Raw genomic sequence first — 18,375 nt, 5'->3', positions numbered from 1 at the left:
GTGTATCTCAATAACTCTTAACGTTAATTTTTTAGTAAAACCACAAAAATTCTTGGAACCTTGTTATTAGTTGTGTATCACACAGACATAAATTAGATATACTTGGTTGTTGTATTAATGCTAATCATTGTATCTAATTACACTTCAACAAGCCAAGCCCTGTTGCAGTAAAAATTTCCTCTTTCCTCAGCCTTGATCGATGGCCACCCGCATGACGGATGGCCACCCCGACCTTCGTTGCTCGCTGCCAGAAAATCAATTGTTTGAATTTTCTGGTATGTTAGGAAACAAATCTTAGAACAAATACATTGGGTGTTTTTCACGTACCCACTCAATCGAAATTCTCAACATACATACCCGTGTAAATGTGAATTATGTGCATAGAATGCATACTATGCCGCGCCAAGCTGTTAAGATACGTACTCTACCCCTCTGGACACGTCCAACCCGATTGTCACCCTGCGATTCCACCGTCTTCACGACAATCTTAGTCTCACTATGCTGCTGTGGACAATTCCAAATCCTCCTCTACCCAATATACTTATCCACTTCTTCTCAATTTGTATCTCTAATATTTCCAAAAATTCATGTACAACCACTTTTTTTCCCCACAACATACTTTCAAAAGTTGTAACATATCGTAGGGGTATTACATTTTGAGCCTCACATTTGGCCTTTTCTAACCAAACACTGGCTGGGCTTGGGCCATAGCATGAGGCTAAGCCAAATAATAGCATGCATGCATAAACGGGAATGTCAGCGCGAGTGTAAGCATCAAATAGTCTTTAACAAAATACTTCAAACTAATAGAATTTGTAGGAGCAAAACTTAACAGCTGGTTCTATCAAGAAAAGAATAAGAGGGATAGCATAGATCAAGGATTTAAATAAAAGATGTACAAAAATAAGTGATTAAAGTTTCGGCTACAGAAAACTGTGTTTAGAATTTCATGATTAGATGGAAATTTTAAAAGCATGATAGAGAAATCTCATAACAGAACCTACAATGATGGGTACACGTACGATTTCCAGATGCAAGCAACCACAGTGGGCAATTTGCTCTTACATCTTTTCCTTATCTTGCTATATATGAGAGGCGGAAGCAAGGCCATCCCAAGGTATTTTGGGGTCCTAGGCCAAATCATCAAGCGGAGCCTTTAATTTTTTAACAATTAAAATATAATAAGAAATAATTTCTATATATAACTATATTAGACCACATTTCACACAAAACATGCTTTGGTTCAGTGGTTTGGGTGTTTTCTTGTGTTGGCCTTTGTCAATATTAGACCACATTTCACACAAAATATGCTTTGGTTTAGTGGTTTGGGTGTTTCCTTGCGTTGACTTTGACAAAGGTTCGAAACTTGGCTAAAACAGACTTCTTCAAAATGCTTTTTTTTTTTTTTTTGACAAATAACTTTGACAAAGGTTCGAAACTTGGCTAAAACAGACTTCTTCAAAATGCTATTTTTTTTTTTTGACAAATAAAAACTTAAAAAAGAAGTGCTGGTGGGACTCGAACCCAACCACAACGTGTGGGATGGTAGTCATCTTACCAACGCAAAGACTTGCACAAATTACCTTGCAAACAAATAATATATAACTATACCTAATGCGAGGGCCCCTCTTTTTGGGCCGGGCTTGGGCGAAAGTATTTCGTCAGCCACTCTCGTCCCATTTTTCATTAACCCGGAATAACACTTATGCCCTTGGTTTGTGGCAGCTCACTTGGCTTCAGTTTCAGGTTTTTTGGGTATGCCATCAACGACTATATATGTAACCTAAATGGCAACTTTTCCTTTCTCTTTTTCCAATTAGTTAATTTCGTCCGTGACCCGTCACTCCATCATCTTCTTTGTTTTTTTCCAAATCAAAGCAAACAAGAAATTTGAAGAACAAGGTTGCACAGATGCAGGTTTTTGGAGGGAGGAGAAATAGTGCAGCAACCTCTAGTTTTTCGCATTCATTCTTCCAAGCTCAGCTTGCAATACCCCTGCTAAACCATGTAACATGCTAACAACATACATTAATAAAGAATCATTCCCTAATCGGTATTGTACTTTCTCCAAATAATTACCTCACCCTTAGCTCGTTTATCTTTAGCACCATCCTATGAGATTCCGTCGTCCAACGTCAGTGGATCACTTCCCATTTTAGTGGTAATAAGGTGCAAGCCAATCTATGCATATTCGGAAGAGAGACAAAAATAAAAGTAGCTACTCCAATTAGTTTGTTTCGTCCCGTCACTTCGTCATCTTCTTTGTTTGAAATTGAAGAACAAGGTTACCACCGATGCAAGTATGTATTTACCACCGATGCAAGTATGTATTTTGGAGGGAGGAGAAACAGAGTTGCAGCGACCTAGAGGTCAAAGAAGTTTTCGAAACCTCCAACTAGATTATCAGGCAAGTTAAAGGTCTAACCTTTACTGTTTTATCGGGTTTAACTTTACCAATAGAGGTCAAACATACATTTGATAAACGAAATATCCAGAGCTATCTTTATGGCACATATTATGAGCAGTCGTAACCTCAGACGAACATAAGACTTTAATATTTGGTGGGCAAATATCAAATATGTTCATCACATATGAAGGGTGTTTAGTTTGGACACATTAAAAATACTACTACTATTCTTTTATTGGTCCAACAACTACTTGTACAATAGTTTATATAAGTGCACATTCACTAAGTAGCACATTCTTTCTTTTTATAGCCATCCACCCCCTCAACATGCAAACAGTTAGGATTATTTTCATCCGACGGCCCACATTCTCCCTTCTAGAATCCTCCTAGAAAATATCTTCCATACTTCACATCTTCACAATATCTTAGAACTCTACACACAAGAATAGAGTTTTCTACAATCTTATAGAACATTCCAAAATACTCTAGAATTGTTTGAAACTCTCTAACTTCCTTCTAGAATCTTCCAAAAAGATAGTGAACATTCTCCAACATTAGACCATTCTAGAATAGTTTAGATTATTCTTCATTTTTTTAGAGAGTTCTCCACCGTTCTAAAATACTTTATAACGCTATTAAACCTTCCTAACTTTTGTAGGATTCTTTAACTTACTATGGATGATTCTATATGTATGAAGAGCCGGATGTTGACTCTCAACAAGGGGTACATATTACAAAAAATGTACTAAAAAAATAGTAATATTTTCAATCAACCTATGCCATGATAAAAATGTGGAGATATATAATTGTATATACATAGTATAATATGTACTTCATAGCCATTTCGAAAGATTTAATATTAAACCTAATATTAATTTTTTATAGAGATGCATACAATATTAGGAGGATGCTTATGAAACTTTTGAAAAAACTCTTGAACGGGCGGATGTGAGATTTTCGATCAACCTTATTTGCGTCTCGCAATAACGGTTTTATTCACATGACTTGAGTTTAATTGGGAACCTTTAGGTGCCTTAACCAGAAAGTGGCATCCATCCATGCTTACTAAGTTCTCGTATTGGCCCCACCGTTATGTTCCATTGGCAGTTGCTATGAGTGGCAAAGGCATGCCACCAAGACCTGTAAGTTCACTTCCTTCTAACCATTTTTCCAAAAAACATTTCGAGGAAATAGTGGACTTGGAAAATGCTTTGATAGACTCTGCGTGCCATTTTGGAGACACCTTAATGATCTAACTCACACATATCCCGAATGAAGGAAAACAAAATTCTCCGTCCAATTGAAATCTTCTTTCCATCATTTTTTGAAATATTAATTTTGTTATAATCTACTTCACACTTTGTTTTTTACTTTTGCAAATCAGAGGAGAAAAAGGAAAAAAAAATCTAAAGCAAATATAAAGATAGCAGTGCGTCTACGATTGTCAGGGCAGCGGATATTGAGCAGCATCGAGATTTGGAAGAATACAGAACAAGGGCGGGCTTCATTACTATATATTATAAGTGCTTCAAGCATATCTTATGGTTTCAAAAAATGCATGATTTTTTTAATATTGGTTGCGCGCTGATCATTTGTACAATTTCCGAGTTGAAGAAAATTCGCTTATATTTATAAGTAAGAAAATCATGTAGCACAATAAAACAAATTAAATTAGGTCCAATATGTTTTCAACAATAATAAATGTGTTGATTCTATATATGTTTGCATGCAAGAAAAATTCATACATTTTTGTTACCTCTAGATTAAAATATGGAGCAGCCCCTAATTAAGAAACAATCTTATCTTACTCTAGTAGATGGATTAAATTGAAATTACACATGTTTAGTACTCTACAAGCATATGACAAAAGTCGTTTATTATACTTTTATTTTAGTATGTTGTTTTAATTTGACTAAAATTGATGAATATTCATGGTGTAGTCCATCTTTTTATTTCTATTTTAGTATACATGTTCACCACCACAAAGGTAAAATCCTGGCTTGATTCCACACTAATAATTTGAGTTGTTCATTAGTTTCAAAGTATTTTTTCGAGCAGCAAAAAATTAACTCAATCAGATAAATCTAAGGAAGTCTTTGGGAGCCTAGCATCTTTTTGACATTTCGACTTGAGCGGAGCTCATTGTTTTGTGCAATTCTTAAAAGATGTACACTATTAGAGAACATTCTAAAAAGGACTATCTAGAGAACTCTCGTAAGTGTTGGAGAATTCTAAGAAGCCTCCACACACACATTCTAAGATGATCCATTTGAGGAGGTGGGATGTTTCTAGAGGATGTTTTAGCACTCTCCATAGGTCCCTTTAAAAAGAGCAGTGGTCTCGTTTTGTATACTTCTCTTTAAAGAACACACTTTTTTGACATAGAGAAAATAGGAGAAATTGGTAAAATCCTCTCTAAAAAATAAGAATGGTGAAAAGAATTGAGTTGAATAGCCAAGATGACTGGACAACGATTAAGAGTATGATATTGGATTTCGCCGATTTTACGCCAACAATTGTCTTTCGCGACCAGAGTCATGGGGAAGCTATTTTGGAGGACTTGTCGCATTGTGCCAGCAGTATCTTCATTCAAGTAGACAATTGGAGGTCCCCATCCCCATAAAGAATACAATCGATACAGTCTATTTCTAGGAAAGGTTAACCAAATGTGCATTAATTCTATATGGAATTATGAATACAATAATTACCTGGTCTAGTCAGCAAGAGCTAGCGTGGGTGCAAGTGCGCAAGCCCAAGCGGGCAACCTCAAGGTTAATAATACGAAAAACAGTCGTCCAAGATCGAATGCAGCAAGAGCGGGATAGTAGCCGAAGGGTTTGATCTGTTATACCAACACCAGCAGAAGGTATAACTGCTCGCGCTGCTGAACGCACTCGAATCCATTTATTTGTTAAATTCTTTTTTACGATCTATTTATTACATAAATGAAAAAAAGTTGGAATAGGTATAGAGTCCTTGTGTTCTTGCTGTTCTTGATTACTTTGCCTTTGTTTGTTTGCTTGCTGCAAGAAATAAACGTGCTTATTCAGTATACAACCTTCATTTGACTATTTTTATATGTTATATGAGTACAATAAAGAAGAAATGACAAGCATAACATCATCATCTCATATTATAATTGGCCAGATCATCACCTCACAAACTCACAAAATGGCAAGTAAAATGAAAGTCCATTGAGATCTAGATTGTTGTCTAAAACTATCAGTGCCTCAAACTATAAACATTAAGATAATTCAATAAATTACCATATTCAAGTGCTAGAGAGGATAGCAGAAACTCCAACTGATCTTGAGAGAAAATCAGAGATGCGAGAGAAATTTGCGGCGGCAATAAAGAAGAAATGGCAAGCATAACATCATCATATTATAATTATCATCGGCTCACGAAATGACAAGTAAGATGAATGTCCATTCAGATCTAGATTGCTGTCTAAAACTATCAGTGCCCCAAACTATAAACATATTAACATAATTCAACAAATTACCATGTTCAAGAGCTAGTGAGAGAAGTGCAGAAAACACCAAAAGATCTTGAGAGAGAATCGGAGAGGTGAGACAAATTTGCTGCCGCTGGATTATCTACACCAAATGACTTTTTTTTATCCAACCCAAAAAGAGTTATCTACCCCTAAAAACAAAAGGCTTGCTTGAGTTTTCAGAGCTTTTCGCAGATCTGTCCAAATTTTGGAAACGAAATGTAGAAATGTCCATATTTTGAAACATTTTATAAAAAGAGTCTATCGCGCATTACCAAAATGCGTGATGTCAATTTACGAAGCTTGCATGGCAACAAAATCCACATAAGCAAGTAACGCATTTTGAGAATGCGTCTTGGAAAGGGGAAAAAAAAAAAATACAACGCGCATCTCGAAGATGCGTTTTGCACTTTGAGAATGCGTTTTGCTCGCATTACTATCACTAAGGAATTTGCAAGTTCGGGCCTGGCTGTAAATATGACCATCCAGTAAAATAGAGCCTGTCAGTGTCTTCGATTGCGTCTGGACCGGGTATGCCTTACCGCTCTGGCAATTCGGCGACATAAGGCTGGAGTCGATGGTGGTGTTCACAGAAGCGAGACTCTTATCCAGCAGCTAGCTGAGCAAGAATTTCTGCATAAAGGGTGTCATTTTTGTAGGGTCGATTAGTTTTCCTCTTTAGATACAGAAATTCTCTTTTCACTTTTTGGCTCCACGCCACTAGATTTCCAGATGATGGCATGATACGGATGTTCATGTGTTACATTACTACCAGTGGAAGGAAAACCAATTTTGTAAATTTCTCTATGTTAAGTTAAATACAGGCTGTTGATCTGAAAATAAAATTAAAGCAGTAACAGCCTTCTTGCCTTGCTGTTTATTGGTACTGTAACCTGTAGCTAACCAAAGGGAATGCGGATTCTAGGGGGGTGGGTGGGTGTTTTTAAGTAAGGGGCAAGCATTGTTATGAAGAAATTCAAGATTTTCACTGTAGTAATCTTTCTAAAGTTTAACCTTCTATAGGGTTTCATCAACCAGTTATTTGCAACTTACTGTATTATGCAAGCAGAAAGATTAGGCTCTGCATCTGGCAATAACTACCCTTCTTGTGCTGTGATATCGGATGGCAGTAATATTTTCCGCCTGCCAATTTGCTTTAGGCGGTTAATCGATTACTCTGTGGGGTTGCAGTTTTCCCTTCAGAGAAAGATCCTTAACACACCTATTCGTAGGAGGGTTTGTGCGCCCCGGATTTATGGTGCTGCTGTGGATCTAATGTGGCCTTTTTTGTTTCCACGTTCCGAAATGTCATATCATGCATCCAAATGAAATAGGCTGCTAAAGAAGGAACATAGGGATAGATAATACTAGGATGTATATTGATTTTCGTAGATATGATTGTTTTTTTCTGCTATCAACAACAAGTGAATAAGTAATACCCACAGAAAGAATCGAATCCCGTCAAGTAATTTTTTTGGTTGTCTCTCAATCTAAAAGCAAGAAGAAGAAGAAGAAGAAGGAGAAGAAGAAGACAGAAAACAACACAAGGTGAAAAAGAAGCGAAAGTTTGATCATATGCCTTTTGCTGCTCCACAAGAAACTTCCCACACCCGCCATCCACATTTTAAAGCACATTTCACCCTTCCATGGGGTGCTCAGCAGCCGAAGCACAACCACTTTTTCTGCATTTTCAGTAAAGAAAATACTAAGCTTTGAAACATAGACTTTTCTGGAAGCGATTTTAAGACACCACAAGAAGATAGTTCATACCTTTGCTGGATATTGTTGATGATACGTCTCAGTTTGTTTGTAGACATGATTATCATTTCTCTGTGGCGCCACAATAGTGCCGGCAGTGCCAGTAGTCCTCTTCTCGTCTCTAGCCTTGTTGAATATCACTGTGAATCCATCGGCCGAGGCAGGGTTGTTCGCATCCCATTCGCCAAATTTTGGCAACGGACGGCCTTTTTCCTGCTGCAGATATAAATGTCAAATGGAAAAAAGCTAAATCAGAAGAAGTCCAAACAAAAATGAAGCAATTGAGATGCATTTTATTGAATCATAGATGGCAGGCCCCCATAAACTGATTATAGCTTTCCATAATAGGCAATCTTAATGAAATTCCAAAACAACAAAAGAGCATCACCTCTCCCCATCTCCTTTCTGGCTTTCTCCACCTCCCAACGAGAATTCACACAATCCTTATTGGATCTAGGAGAAACGACTACATAAAATAAAGAAAGAAAAACCACAATCACACCAGAAATGCTAGATTTACGTGGTTTTGATAGATGTAGATGTTTCACTATCAAGTCGGAGTTACCCAAACAGATCTGGGCCGTCTAAAACACGTTTGGACGGCCGAGATGGTGCTCGGCACCAAGTGGCCCGTGCCCACCCGGCACTGAAAAACTTCTCGGATTTGCAAGACATATGGCCTGGGGTATAACTCTTTTTTTCCCTTGAAAATCACTGTCCCTCAAGGGAATGAACGTAGGGAAAGAAGATGGTACGGAAAAAGGAAAAAGATACCCTTGAACATGAATCAATCTTCCAATACTCACCAAATATTTTTTCAGTATTGTAAGAAAAAAAAACATGAATCAATCCCAAGGTTTTTAAAACCAAATCCTTACACTTAAACCTAGACCAGGCACGACACGTACACGCACGCAAGATATCGACAAGGTCTTTAACCAAAACATGGTGTCTGGAGGATGTAAACATTAGAAACCAAAACAAAAAAGGCAACACTACAATTTGAACGAAAACACCCACACGAAGAAATTCAGAAAAGAGAAACTTCGAAAAATCGTCTAGCCGTCGTTTTGTAGGCCTAGGGTTTGCTTTCTGAATTCTGGATTAGTTGGACTATAACATGGAAATGCAAAACGTGTATGCACAATCCAAAAAGTCGTAAATAATAACCCTACAATTGAGAATGAAAACGAAATATTTCCATAATTGGTATATTCAGAACCACATACGAATAGAAATTTGCCAAATCTTCTATACCCTACAATCACAAATATACACCCAAACTATGAACATTTTTTTTCCTGGTAACTCAGGTGCCCGGACCAGGATATGCACATTACCACCAATGATGGACCAATTCCGCTGTCTACTTGCGGGACTCAATTAAAGCAAGCACAAAAGCTCTGTATGGACTGACCTTAAAAGGGGTTGAATCTACATGATAATTAATGTCAACAGGAATCTATTTGTCCTCCAGAAGTACGAAAATACAAACAACATATAACCGTACATACATTGCAAACAAACAAGAGGGGGATTAAATATGAAGAGAAATGAAAACAGAAGATAAAAAGTATTGTACCGACGCCATGGATTTTGCTGATGGATGATCGCTGGAGCCTTCTTCCTACACCGGAGATATGAGAGATAGGGAGAGAGAGGAGGGGTAATTAGAAGGGAAATGAGGGAGGAAACACGTTGTCTACGCGCAAAATAACGGATTTTTGGTTTTTTCCCTCCCTCTCTTCTACACGTTGTCTACGCCCATTCTCGTGGATTGGGGGATCCTGCTGACCAAAAAGGTCTGCGTTCCGTGCAAGAAACTCTACCCTTTTATGCCGTGTTTGGTACCCATTAAATGGGCAAGAAATTAATAATTTTTTTCTTTATTTTTTGGGCCTATTACGGATCCTAAAAAGATGATTTCAAACCACTAGTTATTCTTAAAATATATTTTTATGGATTCCTGAAAAAAATTAGCTCTGTTGGTAAGGGTTGTTTTGAAATTCATAGGTTGTTTCAAAATTTGTGAGGTGCCCTTATAAAAATTAGGAGGTAGTTATAACTTATAAGGAATCAAGAACTATATGTTGGAACTAACCTAAATCAAGAACTATATGTTAGCTACGAAGGCAAAATTCTGTAGGAGCTATGAAACTAGCTGATTGCATGTAATAAGAGTTTCGAGATTTTTCTATATCATATCAAGCTAGACTATTATTGAGTTTACTTCGGCTACATTTTACCTAAGACGAAGGTGGAAAATGAATATAGTCTCTCAGTAGTGGCTCAAGAATTTTACAGACGGTGTTCAAAAATACTACAATTTTAAATTTTACTAGCTCTTTTACCCAATTTTTATCCACAATGATCAAAAAAAAAAAAAAATAAACAGAATTTTGTTGTTACGAGTTCTCATATTTTTAGCTAAGTAGTATCAAACTTGTGCATTACTCCTCACTAATATCTTTTTGCAAGAAATATAGGTTGTCATAGATCTTTTTTTAGATATATTTTTTCTTATTTCATTCCTATCATTAGACTTATATGCCAAGATTTTTTTGTCGTAGTCATGAATCCAAATAAAAATTGTTCAAGTCGACATGGATTCGCTTAGAAAATTCATGAGTGTTACTATCAACAAAAAAAAGTCAAATACACAAGTAAAAAACACCAAGCAAGAACTATATTTAATTTTGGTTACATGCATGCTAATCACATAAAGTTGATTGGCTACAAGGATTATGAGGTACGTATAAAGAATCAAGAACTATATGTTGGAACTTGTCCAAATTAAAAAAGAACTATATGTAGTTTGTATTTAGTTTGAGGTATCACGTATTTGCTATGAAGGAGGAATTCAAAAGGAGCTATGAAACCAGATGTTATAACAGTCTCAAGATTGTCGATATTTGTTGGGTGGGTCCCTCCTTGTTGGTGGGTTCCAAAGGGGCTCATTTAATTGGGTCCAAAATGTTATGGGGTAATCTTGCTATTCTTGAAATTGCAAAGGGGAATCTTGTAATTTCTCAATGAAATTACAAATGAAATCAGCAGACTTTTTAGCCTCTGAAGTGGCTTTTGCTGGATCACTTTTCAAGAGGAAACAAAGAGCATCCAGAAAACGCAGGAAAGTGCAAGGGTTTTGGTCCACAGTTGATCCATGATCGGGTACTCGTTTGAAGTCCGATTTTGATGAGATTCTGGTATGTTCTTCACCTCGTCAAGCTCTACGTGTTGATCGGAGCGGATTGTAAAATTTCTCACGACATCTAGGAGTTTGGGATATCCACATTTGGTGAGATCTTGTTGACATTATTGAAATCCACCTTAAGGTGATGTTTGTATGCCTCTAGTAGCTTGTTAGGAAATAACTCTTGTAACCCCATTGTCATTATAGCAGAAGATTTGGTAGCGATTACGCTCCTGTAGACGTACCTCTAATTTAGGAGGAATTACGTAAAAATTTCGGTGTCTCATTGTTTGCTTAATTATTTGTCGCTATTTACTTTTCGACTCCTAGATTGCTTGTTGTTGGTTATTGCGGTTGCGATAATTTAGCCAATTCTCTCTTTGCACAAAGAAGGAAAAATATTCGTGGTGGTGTTTCTGGTAGTTTTTCCCAACAATATTGTATCAAGCTAGATTATTACTGAGTTTACTTCGACTACATTTTACTACCATGTCTATATGTCAGCAAAATCAAACTTCATCCCCCTTCCGAACTCTCTCTCTCTCTCTGTGGAAATTATTCAATCTGTCTCTCCCTTTCGGAAAATTATTCAATACTTCCGAAGTACAGAATGAAAGAAAGAAAGGTACAGAAAGGAAACCCCTCACTCTCGCGCGCTCTCTGTGTGACCCCAGTATAACAATAGAGAAAGGAAGAAAGGTACAGAAAGGAAACCCAGATGATGATTCAATTGGACAGATTCAAAGCATCAAAGATGCCATTTAGTTTCAGAGATTCCTCTGCATTTTTTTATTTTTTGTCTTTTTCAAATACATAATTACGCAAGACAATCACCGGGAAATAGCATTCGTCTTTAATCAAATCAAAAGACCAAAAAGTCACAAACCAAATATTGGGTCACTCCATTTTTACTCTATCGCACAAAAGATAACTCACACTCTTTCCTCTACGTGTTGTCATTAGCTATTTGTGGTGGAACATTATAACGGCCAGGGGATATGGCACTAACACGTCAAAAGGCAAGTTGCATTTTTCATGCTTTTGGTGATATATATGCTTCCATTTGACGGAGAGAACACTGGTTGGTCATTTTCTTTTACTTGTGGCTAGGGCGGCAAACGAACCAAGCAGCTTGCGAGTTTGGTTTGGCTCATTTACTAAACAAGTCGAGTTCGAGCTTGAATTTTTAGCACGTTTAGTAAATGAGCCGAGTAGAGCTCGTTCGATAAAAGCTCAACTCATTAAGAGAAGCTCGGCTCGATTAAAGAGACTCGTTTAGTAAATGTCTAAACTCGGCTAGTTAAGGGTTCGGCTCGTTAAGGCTCAAACCGAACTCGAGCTTGAGTTTTTAGCTTGTTTAGTAAACAAGCCAAGCTTGAGCTCGACAAAGCTCGGCTTGGCTCGCTTACAGCCTTTGTGGCAGTGTTGTTCTGCTCAATAACAACAGTGTTGATGATGTTCAAGTTCAAGTTAAGTAACAAATGACTACTATATATCCCAATTTCATAATCATAAACAACTCAAAAGATTGTTAATTTTCATTTATCAAGGACAATTTAAATTTGATAATTTTTCTCCGAAGATGGTATAGGAATGATTCGACCTACTTGAGTTCAAGCTCGTATTCGCCTTGTTAAAAGCCTATTCAAGGTCGGTACCAGGAAGGGGATGACTTACCGGGTGAGATGTCCCCAGAAAGAAAAAAAAAAAAAAAAAAAACCTTAAACAAAATGGCTTGTATTCAATTAGGACAATTGGGTACAAGCCCTTGATCTCAAATAGAATCGAAGAGAGTCCTTGAACACATAATATAATGTCATCAATCCTTGTTCCTTTTATTCTTTGTATTATTTTTAGAGATTAATAAAAAAAAATTGCCTTTCAAATAAAAAAAAAACTACCTCTACCAGAAAACAAAATTGAGATCAGGAGTTTGAGTCTCCCCACCTACGTGTAGGTGTTCTTCCCTTAGAGGGCTTTTTCTTTCTTTGTTTGTTTCTACCTTATAATGGACTTATTTCTTGTATTGGTTGAGTTATTGGGTTTGATTATCTCATAGACTCTCACAATTAATGTAGTGTCTCGGGTTTGTACTATGTACTTTATATCTGACGTAAAATGATGGGAAAATGACGGCCAATGACGTGTTTTGATAATTAATACCCGCCAAGGACATTTTCAGTATTAACAAATGTTCTCAGTATATCCTTGACGGTTATTAATTATTAAAACACGTCCTGAGTTGTCATTTTCCCTAAAATAATCTCTTCTATCGATTGAAAAAATGGAGACTTAGCCAAAAGTCCCTCATATTTACATTTTTTGAGCTCAAGGATAAGCACCTTTTGCAATCAAACAAAATAACAAATGTGCCTACGAAAGTGCCTAAAACCCTTGGATACCCTATGAAAGTGCCTAAAACCCTTGGATTCCTTATGAAAATGCCTAAATCACTAAAAACCCTATAATAGGAAAGTGCACTCTAAAACCCTATGAAAGTGCCTAAACATATTTTGGCCTTATGTCTAAAAAACTCAAAAAAGTTGAAAGACATCCACTGAAAACTATTTTGCTGATGTCCTTCCCTTCAATGAAAACTATTTTACCGTCCTTATAACTAATTTTCCCTTGAAAAAAAACAACAAAAACAAACAAAACTGAGGTGAAATCAAAAGGGAAAGTAAATAATTCCCAATGGTGAATAAATTGAATATACGGGACAATTCAGCTCATCACTCTCATCTCTTGAACAATCTAGCGTTACTTTCTATCCCTACTTTTTAGAAAGGGATCCAATAATCCAAAGCATCAAACACTCAACTTCCAGATTCCTCTGCATGTTGTCATAACTCATAAGCTATTTGTGGTTGAGCATTACTATTGTGAGGGGACATGATGACACTACACAGCATGTGAAAGGCAAATTGTTCACTTTCATGCTGTAGGTGACATATGCTTCATTTTGACTAAGACCCGTTCCGCTAAAAGAAATAAGTAATAGGAGTACTTATTTTTTAAATTAAAAATAATGTATTGTGAAAAAATGACCTGTCTCGTAATAACGGAGCCTAAAACACTAGTGCAAATGTTTTGTTTTCCTCACTGTCAAAAGTGTCATTGACGTAGACTATAATAGGACTCTTCGCTAGTGCGATGGATCTGCAAAAAATTGCCGTGGTGCACTTAAAATGACTTGGACATCATGAGTTATTAAAAAAAAAAAAAAAACTGTGTTGATGATGTTCCAGTCAAGTTCAAGTATCAATATGGAATTGGATTATGATTGCTTCCACTCATCTTTACAGAACTAGTGTTTGTCAATTCTCCCTCATCGAGGACAACTCAAATTTGATCCTACTAATGGAAATCAAGTACACAAATAAATCAAGCTAATGGAAATCGAGCTCGTATTTGACTTGCTTGAGAACTCGTTCAAGGACGGTACAAGAAAGGAGTTGACTTAACGGGACAGATGTGCCTAGCAAGAATTGAAAACGAAATTGGGTGACATGCTTCCTTTTTTGTTTTTGTTTTTTTGATAACCGGATTTCCGGAGCAGCTTGCGTGTGCATGCTTCCTTATAAAAGTCAATACTCGAATCCGAGTCCAATAAAAAAATTAAAAAATGAAAATAAACAATATGTGAAATTAGGGCAATTGCATGGGTAAATCAAGCCCTTTATCTCAGAACCAATCAAGAAAAAGTCTTAGAACACAGAAAGTACCTCTAGCAGAAAACAAAATTCAGTAAAAATTCGTAAAAAAGAAAACAAAATCATACTCTCATCAATAGAAGAATCGGATACAGAACAATTCAGCTCATCATTCTCAATCTCTTGAACAATCAAGCAGATCGATGCGAAAATCTTTATAATTTATGTTACTATTACAACTAATTAAAGAGGGACCAATACTTAAGAGATTATCTGTGAGCAGTGACCAAAGTTTCAATAAACCTCAGTCCGTCGAACCTGGGCGCATACTTATCCGAAGCAGCAGTTGGATTCTCCCTGCTTTTGCTCGAAACAGCCTTCTGTTTATACAAAACCAACATCAGACACCAAAATTAAAGAAGTTCGAAAAAATATATATATACACCACAATTATAGGGACACCATTTTTTTTTTTTTTTTGGATTTTTTTGGTCTGGAAAACAAATATCTTGAATAACATGTCTGGATTCTCCCTGATTTTTTCCTCCTTTAGTTGCTTGTTTTTATTTTGCTGTTTTGTCTTGGAAAAATAAAATTTTATAAGGACATGGACTATAGTTGAAAAATGTCACTACAGACTACCGACACACCCCACACAGAACCCCTCAGGTCTCTTGACAGCTCTTGTACTCAGTTATGCATGTGCTTTTGGTTCCGTGTAATTTCAGTAGTAGAATTTCACATAAGACTCTTCGCATATGAAATTGCACGAAAATAGAGCTACGTGCACAATTCTTGTACAGAGGATTTGAGCTCCGCTCACATAACGAATCTTTTAAAAAAAAATTGGTATCAACCTTTTGAGTTGTATAAGTCTGTTTTCCGAACCATCCAATACATGTGAGACCCTTATTTTTTGAGATGTACGTGCATTGAATGATTTCGGAATAATGGGTCTGGGTCCATGCATATAAATATATGTTCGTAACATTCTTCGATGGCGAATTTTTTTTTTTTCAAATATTATCCATCTCGTAAAAATTTTTGATTCCCCTGTTCAAAACAAACCACAAAAGAAATAAGGAAAATAAAAATGGGCGAGGGTTCAGTCAAGTCTGATTCCAACCGGCCCAGTTTTGGATCATCTGTGGGCCTTTTCCGGTCCACAACAATAATCGAAACTATTCACATTTTAGAGCTCATCGAGAACATTGACCACGCCAAAAAAATCGCGTTGATCAAATATCCAAGAAAGAAGGAAACTTAAGATGGGATTCTTGATGAATCAATCGCAGTGGGCACACGTAAAATAAGGAAAAAAGAACGGGAAATCGCTAGGGATCTGAAAGCGGATTTAACGAGGGAGGTAAGGTTACCGGTTACTAATTAGACCTCTGTTTACTTTCCCCTGTTTTCCAACCAAACAAACAAACCCATATCTCACGAAATCTTTGCAAGAAAAAAGAAATAGAAAGCAGAAATAAGACTCACATAGTAAGATCTTTCCGACTTGGAGTTGGGTACGGAGGTCGAAGACGGCGGCGGAGAAGATATGGCAGCGGCTGAAGCTGCAGCTGCGGACGCCACGGCGAGGATCCCCGATATCTTCATCATGCTGGGCTTTGGAATTGGATCTGAGATATGAAAGTTTTCCCGGGAATCTAGCAAAAGGGTTTGGGAGTTTTCCCGAGAAAACAGAAGAAGAATTTGAGAGAGAGAAAGAGAGAGAGAGAGAGAGAGAGAGAGAGAGAGAGAGAGAGAGAGAGAAAACAAGGAAGAAAACGTAGCAATGGGAAAGTAGGTCTTTTTTCGACGGCGATATATATTGAGGGGGGCTGGTCTTGTTTTTCGAACGTTTACGCGGCAACCATACCTTTTCCCAATCTAAATTACAGTCTTACCCTTGTCTCCACATGTAGTTGTTATTGTTATTTTCTCCTCCAAAAAGTTTAGAACCACACCAAAAACCCGCACTCAAATGCACTAACACTCACGTAAATGCGTGGGGTTCACTCTCACTATACCACCAGTGTGTGATCCAAAACATTTATGTGATTAATTGTCTACTTGGGTGCGATTTTTACACTCCCTGTTTTATTTTTCAGTGTTGAAAGTGTATGTATTTCTTTTGCGAAAAGACAAAATAGAGAGTGTGGACATAAAATAGGAGAGTACGAAAATTATCTCCCTTATTATTTTGTCATTTTGAAAAGTTAATGGGTAAATAATTAATGGATAAAAATGGAGGTCAGTTTTGAAAAATGAAGGCAAAAATTGAGTTAATGAGTAAAAGTGAAGGGCTGTCTTTTTAATAAATTGAACTTACAAAGCTAGATACTTAAAATGAGACAAAGGAATTACTTATTGGAATTGTACAAGTTGAGTTTGAAAATACTCCACAATTCATCCAAGGGTATTTTTGTAATATAAAATTTTGCTCAACTTTTTCCGTGGTGCCTCAGAAAATTGAATTTCTTCTACACAGAAGTTAGTAGAAAAATTTAGTGCTGGTAGGTTGATTTTTCCAAGTATCAGCCTATTATTGTGAGACGCGTGTATGGTTACCGCTGAAGCTACTCCTGCCCACTCCATTAAAATTCATGAATGTAAATTCAAATATAATTCTAGTACCACACTCAAACACACACCCACAATTACATGAGTTGTGGGTCACATGTATGGGTAGGAATATGTAAACGAGCAAAAAATTCGAGCTCGAGCTCGACTCAAGCATTAACGAGCCAAGCCTTTATCAAGCCGAACTGAGTCATTTACTAAACAAGCCTCTTTAATCGAGCCGAGTCACCCTTAATGAGCCAAACTTTTGTCGAACGAGCCGAAAACTCAAGACTTGGCTTGTTTACTAAATAAGCCGAGCCGAGCTCGTGAGCTGCTTGGTTCGTTTACGGCCCTATGTGTGGGACCCCCCACTTATGTGAGTATGGATGCTTAAATGGGTGTGGTGCTAGCAAAGTTGTGCATGCTAATCATGATTTAAGGCGTTTCCACTAAATTTTTTGAATTACAAATTATTGCATTTTATCATGTTGTTCACACTAACTCATAATTTCTTCCTCTTCATTTTTTCCTCTATTTTCTCATTTCACCCACTCATATACCATCTACAACTTACAAGTTAGTAAAAACAATTTGACATTTTTAGACAACAAAAAGTTGTTTATAACTTATTAGTGAGCGAAAATACCCTAAAGTATATGTAAGGTCGATATTTTCAAGTTTTAGCCTCAACAATTTTAAGCAGTTCACGATATATGCAATTGAGAAAGTCTACGTACATAGAGGTGGGGTGAATTGTTGAAAAGAAATTGATATTCGCGTTTCACTTTGTTCATAAAGTTACTAGTAACTTCATGTTAAAATTGAAGCACTATCAATAAAAAGTAGAGCGCGAAAATTAATTTCCTTGTTAAAATACAAAAAATCAAGCGATCCATTAAAATGATCTGATTTGATTGATGCACATATAAATCGGTTCATTCTATCAACATGTTTCATTTTCAAAATTATAATTCAAGTCATGAATTGAGATATCTGATAAATATAATGTGAAGTTTTTGCTTCATATGTTGAAGATCGGCGGGGCGGGGGGGACCACTTTGGAATTTTTAGATACCCTCATCACATTGGCTTTTTGAAGATCGCCGGGGGGGGGGGGGGGGGGTGGGGACCACTTTGGAATTTTTAGATACCCTCATCACATTGGCTTTTTGATGGTCTTTTTTACAAGGATGAAAAGTTATTTACAACTGCTTATGAAATTTGAGAATCTTGTAATGAGTCTTAACATAATACTATGTAACTATTGTACATGGATCCACATTATTATACCAAATTTCTCTCAGTTTAA

General features: G+C 36.8%; 2 protein-coding genes across 5 annotated transcripts; both read right to left on the bottom strand.

Moving 5' to 3' along the window:
* Positions 1 to 7,261: 7,261 nt before the first annotated feature.
* LOC131328968 (protein NOI4-like) lies at positions 7,262 to 9,462 on the bottom strand. Of its 2 annotated transcripts, none has more exons than XM_058361961.1 (3): positions 9,244 to 9,462; positions 7,674 to 7,877; positions 7,262 to 7,585 (listed from the first exon to the last, which is right to left on the bottom strand). In XM_058361961.1, exons 1-3 carry the CDS (start codon positions 9,250 to 9,252, stop codon positions 7,559 to 7,561), a joined length of 240 nt encoding a protein of 79 aa, XP_058217944.1. In that variant the 5' UTR covers positions 9,253 to 9,462; the 3' UTR covers positions 7,262 to 7,558. The 2 variants fall into 2 exon arrangements, with proteins under 2 accessions (XP_058217944.1, XP_058217945.1); XM_058361962.1 differs by having other exon boundaries at positions 7,674 to 7,874; positions 9,244 to 9,394.
* Positions 9,463 to 14,608: 5,146 nt separating this feature from the next.
* Positions 14,609 to 16,347, bottom strand: LOC131328967 (uncharacterized). 3 transcript variants are annotated; one of them, XM_058361959.1, is made up of 3 exons: positions 16,257 to 16,347; positions 15,999 to 16,226; positions 14,609 to 14,887 (listed from the first exon to the last, which is right to left on the bottom strand). In XM_058361959.1, the coding sequence occupies exons 2-3, from the start codon at positions 16,119 to 16,121 to the stop codon at positions 14,777 to 14,779; spliced, it is 234 nt and encodes a 77-aa protein (XP_058217942.1). In that variant the 5' UTR covers positions 16,122 to 16,226; positions 16,257 to 16,347; the 3' UTR covers positions 14,609 to 14,776. The 3 variants fall into 3 exon arrangements, with proteins under 3 accessions (XP_058217942.1, XP_058217941.1, XP_058217943.1); XM_058361958.1 differs by having other exon boundaries at positions 15,999 to 16,313; XM_058361960.1 differs by having other exon boundaries at positions 14,609 to 14,884; positions 15,999 to 16,293.
* Between the last annotated feature and the right edge of the window lie 2,028 nt (positions 16,348 to 18,375).

Source organism: Rhododendron vialii, chromosome 6a (assembly GCF_030253575.1).
Source record: "Rhododendron vialii isolate Sample 1 chromosome 6a, ASM3025357v1".
Classification (NCBI taxonomy): domain Eukaryota; kingdom Viridiplantae; phylum Streptophyta; class Magnoliopsida; order Ericales; family Ericaceae; genus Rhododendron; species Rhododendron vialii.
Note: the sequence above shows the minus strand (reverse complement) of the source record. Positions and strands in the feature narration are given on the sequence as shown.

Coding starts and splice junctions, on each gene's coding strand:
- LOC131328968 (XM_058361961.1), bottom strand. Junction 7,586..7,673: donor ATCAACAATATCCAGCAAAG/GTATGAACTATC, acceptor CTGAAAATGCAG/AAAAAGTGGTTGTGCTTCGG.
- LOC131328967 (XM_058361959.1), bottom strand. CDS start 16,121: ATGATGAAGATATCGGGGATCCTCGCCGTGGCGTCCGCAGCTGCAGCT. Junction 14,888..15,998: donor AGTCGGAAAGATCTTACTAT/GTGAGTCTTATT, acceptor TTGTATAAACAG/AAGGCTGTTTCGAGCAAAAG.